Source organism: Triticum aestivum, chromosome 5B, assembly GCF_018294505.1.
Source record: "Triticum aestivum cultivar Chinese Spring chromosome 5B, IWGSC CS RefSeq v2.1, whole genome shotgun sequence".
NCBI classification, from domain to species: domain Eukaryota; kingdom Viridiplantae; phylum Streptophyta; class Magnoliopsida; order Poales; family Poaceae; genus Triticum; species Triticum aestivum.
The window spans coordinates 508517700-508520933 of record NC_057807.1 but is presented as its reverse complement, the minus strand read 5'-3'; the positions used below and the strand labels follow the sequence as shown (position 1 = coordinate 508520933).

The 3234-nt window shown below is 57.3% G+C and overlaps 1 protein-coding gene across 1 annotated transcript; it reads left to right on the top strand.

The window, feature by feature from the left end:
• Positions 1-234: 234 nt before the first annotated feature.
• Positions 235-2637, top strand: LOC123112817 (protein STAY-GREEN, chloroplastic). The gene is made up of 3 exons (XM_044533918.1): positions 235-832; positions 943-1284; positions 1828-2637. The coding sequence occupies exons 1-3, from the start codon at positions 695-697 to the stop codon at positions 2167-2169; spliced, it is 822 nt and encodes a 273-aa protein (XP_044389853.1). The 5' UTR covers positions 235-694; the 3' UTR covers positions 2170-2637.
• The last annotated feature ends 597 nt before the right edge of the window (positions 2638-3234 follow it).

Here is a 3234-nt window from a genome sequence, read left to right as displayed (position 1 = left end):
CGGATGACAAGTGGGACCAGCAGCCACGTAGGGCATGGCACGTGTGTGTAGAGCTAAAGCACGGTCAAGCCTCGCTCCCACCATTGGAGAGACGCCACCTGCCAGCACGGCGACGTGCCAATCCCAAATCACCGGAGTTTCTCCCCACTCGCAGGCAGTCCCCGGCACGCCACCGATCACTTGCCCGCGTTTCCCTCGTTCGTCCGGTCCGCCCCGCCCCGCGACGGAGCTTTCCTCGCCCCGCACACAACCGCGACGTTTCCCGAACCCTCACTCCACCACCACCACCACCACCCTCCTCCTTCCTTGACCCCTGCCCTACCCTAACCGCCCCCCTATAACTCCCTAGCCTGAGCTGACCGACGAGCAGTGCCACTTGGGGAACAAACGACGAATCTATTGAGCTCCCCCCTGTCTGTGCCGCAAGCACACGCGATTCCACTCGGCTGAACCTGGTCGCCGATCGATCTCTTGTTCCGGTTGAGCGAGGCGTGCAAGCTACAACGTGCTGCTTCTTGCTCGCTCCCCGCCGGTTGGTTAACTAGCCTGCGACCCCGGCTGCCGATCCTGCTTCATAGGCTCCATAGGCTTCCTTTCTTGGCCCCTGCTTCAGCTCCCACTTCTGTCTCTGCCTCCGAGGTGAAAGCAAGAGCGGAAGGCCCTCACTGGTACTAGTGGAGCTAGACTAGCAGACATGGCCACCGCCTCCACCATGTCCCTGCTCCCCATCTCGCACCTCAAGCAGCTGCAGCAGCAGCGGCGCACGCGGCTCGCCGGCGCGGGCCCCGGGAAGGTGCTCGTGCTCGGCCGCCGGAGGCGACACGTCGTGCCGGTAAGAAGAATCACATCCACCTGCCGTCTCCTCTACCTGCCGCCGGTGACTCGATCAACTGACGAACGCATCGGATCGGATGCTCTGTTTTTATCCTTGCGTGGTTGCAGAGGGCGCGGCTGTTCGGCCCGGCCATCTTCGAGGCGTCCAAGCTCAAGGTGCTGTTCGTGGGGATGGACGAGGAGAAGCACCCGGGCAAGCTGCCCCGGACCTACACGCTCACCCACAGCGACGTGACGGCGCGGCTGACGCTGGCGGTGTCGCACACCATCCACGCCGCGCAGCTGCAGGGCTGGTACAACCGCCTGCAGCGGGACGAGGTGGTGGCCGAATGGAAGAAGGTGCAGGGCGCCATGTCGCTGCACGTCCACTGCCACATCTCCGGCGGCCACTTCCTGCTCGACCTCATCGCGCCGCTTCGCTACTACATCTTCCGCAAGGAGCTCCCCGTGGTACGTCCCATCGCACGTCCCTCGATCGTCACACCGGCGCTACGTGGGCACCCGCGCATCCACACACGATGTTCCGCGTAGTAGACTTGGACCACGAATTTCCTTTAGTTTGCGAGAATTTTGGACCACGAACTCGATGGCCAATTTTCTTCAGCATCATGATTCTCCATAGCGTGATCAACACACACTGTCTTTATGTCCGTGTCACCATTATTTTGGCCTCGTACAGTTTCAACATGTGCTAGCTGTGGGCTTTGAACTAGGTCATCTTTTGCTTCGCACTCTTGTCTGCCTTGGGAAGGCTAAATTTTGGACAGAATCTCCTGAGTTAATCATACTACTGTGACCTCAAGCTGATTGATGGCTTAGCAAAAGTTCCAGATAAAGATTAAATGTGCAGCGATTTATAAAGTGGTAATTGTAGAAGTTCCAATATTATCTGCAAAATCTGCTGTCACTGGACAGTGAAGTAACAGCTGCTTGTTCTTTTGGCACGGTGCATGTATAGGACACATCTTCTGACTCTGCCTTTGGTTTGGGCAGGTTCTGAAGGCGTTCGTGCACGGCGACGGCAGCCTGTTCAGCCAGCACCCGGAGCTGGAGGAGGCCACGGTGTGGGTCTACTTCCACTCCAACAACCCAAACTTCAACCGCGTCGAGTGCTGGGGCCCGCTCCGCGACGCCGCCGCGCCCTACGACGACGAGAACGCCGACGCGGCCGTGCCGCCAACGGCGACGGCCGCGGACGAGAAGGCGATGGGATCGGGCCAGCGGCCGCGGCGGTGCCCCGGGCAGTGCGACTGCTGCTTCCCGCCCGAATGCCTCATCCCCTGGCCGCACGAGATCGAAATGGCCGCCGACGCCGGCCAGGCGCCGCCGCAGTGAAGCCGGGCGCAGATTAGCCGATCGAATCGTTCAGCTCGCGAAGGTACATACGTAGACGGATGCAACGCAGCGCATATGCGGTGGCGGCAAGAGACCACCATTGCATGCATGCGCTGCGCTATTCTTTAATTGATAGTAGCTTGATAATTAATTACTAGCTCAGCCGTAGTGCACTCTTAGGTTAGTCAGGTAAATGTAACGCCATGGGTGTGGCGATCTAGGTTAATCCTGGCTTGTAAATAGATTTGTTTATTTTCAGGCGTCGTACGATACGAGCAAAGAAATCATTTGGGTGTACAATACAACTAAGATCGATGGAGATCATGTTTGGGTAGTAGGAGCATTTCACTGGTTCACTTGTACGATGTTCGCACTTGGAAGTTGAAAGAACTGGACCGGGTTTGTGTACGTAGTGGAATAAACGTGTGTGAATATACTGATTACACGCTGGGCGTCTCGTTCGTGTCACGATCGGGAGGTGTCGGGACGGCTCTGGGCTCTAGAGTCGTTGCGAGTTTGGCAACTGTTCTATTTCTCTGCTCTGGAACTGAAAGTGTGTGCGTTGGTAACGGTTGCTGTCGGGGTTGGCGTGCCGCTCTGGGTAAACTGGGTCGGGAACTTTCTCGCGAGGGATCGATTCGACCTGGCCGATTCAGAGTCACTTGGTTAAGTGGAACGGTGGATGGATGGACGGATGACACGTTGAGGTGGAAGGTAATTTCGTTTCGGTTCAATTAGTTTGCGTCATGGCTGGGATCTGCAACTTTGTCTGCACCCGCGATAGTTCATGCGTACAAGCCTTTGACACCCTTCTTCTACCGCTAACAACCGTACGGCTCCACTGCTCGACACGTCGTTTCGAGTTTACTGTTCGCGTCTCAGTGATAGGCGAATCATTTGTTGGACGGCGCTACGCATCGGTCGGCTGACCATGAGAAAAGATTGGCCAGCTCGTGAGTCGTTCGATGGATGTGATGCCCGCTGTACGATCGTCCCTGTCCTCTGTCTATACCTCATTGCAACACCACTCACGTTGCAAACCTCGTCGCAGTGCGACCATGTTGC

Excerpts from the sequence above, each read along its gene's own strand:
- LOC123112817 (XM_044533918.1), top strand. The coding sequence starts at position 695 with ATGGCCACCGCCTCCACCATGTCCCTGCTCCCCATCTCGCACCTCAAG. Across the intron at positions 833-942 it reads GGAGGCGACACGTCGTGCCG|AGGGCGCGGCTGTTCGGCCC; the intron begins GTAAGAAGAATC and ends GCGTGGTTGCAG. Across the intron at positions 1,285-1,827 it reads TCCGCAAGGAGCTCCCCGTG|GTTCTGAAGGCGTTCGTGCA; the intron begins GTACGTCCCATC and ends TGGTTTGGGCAG.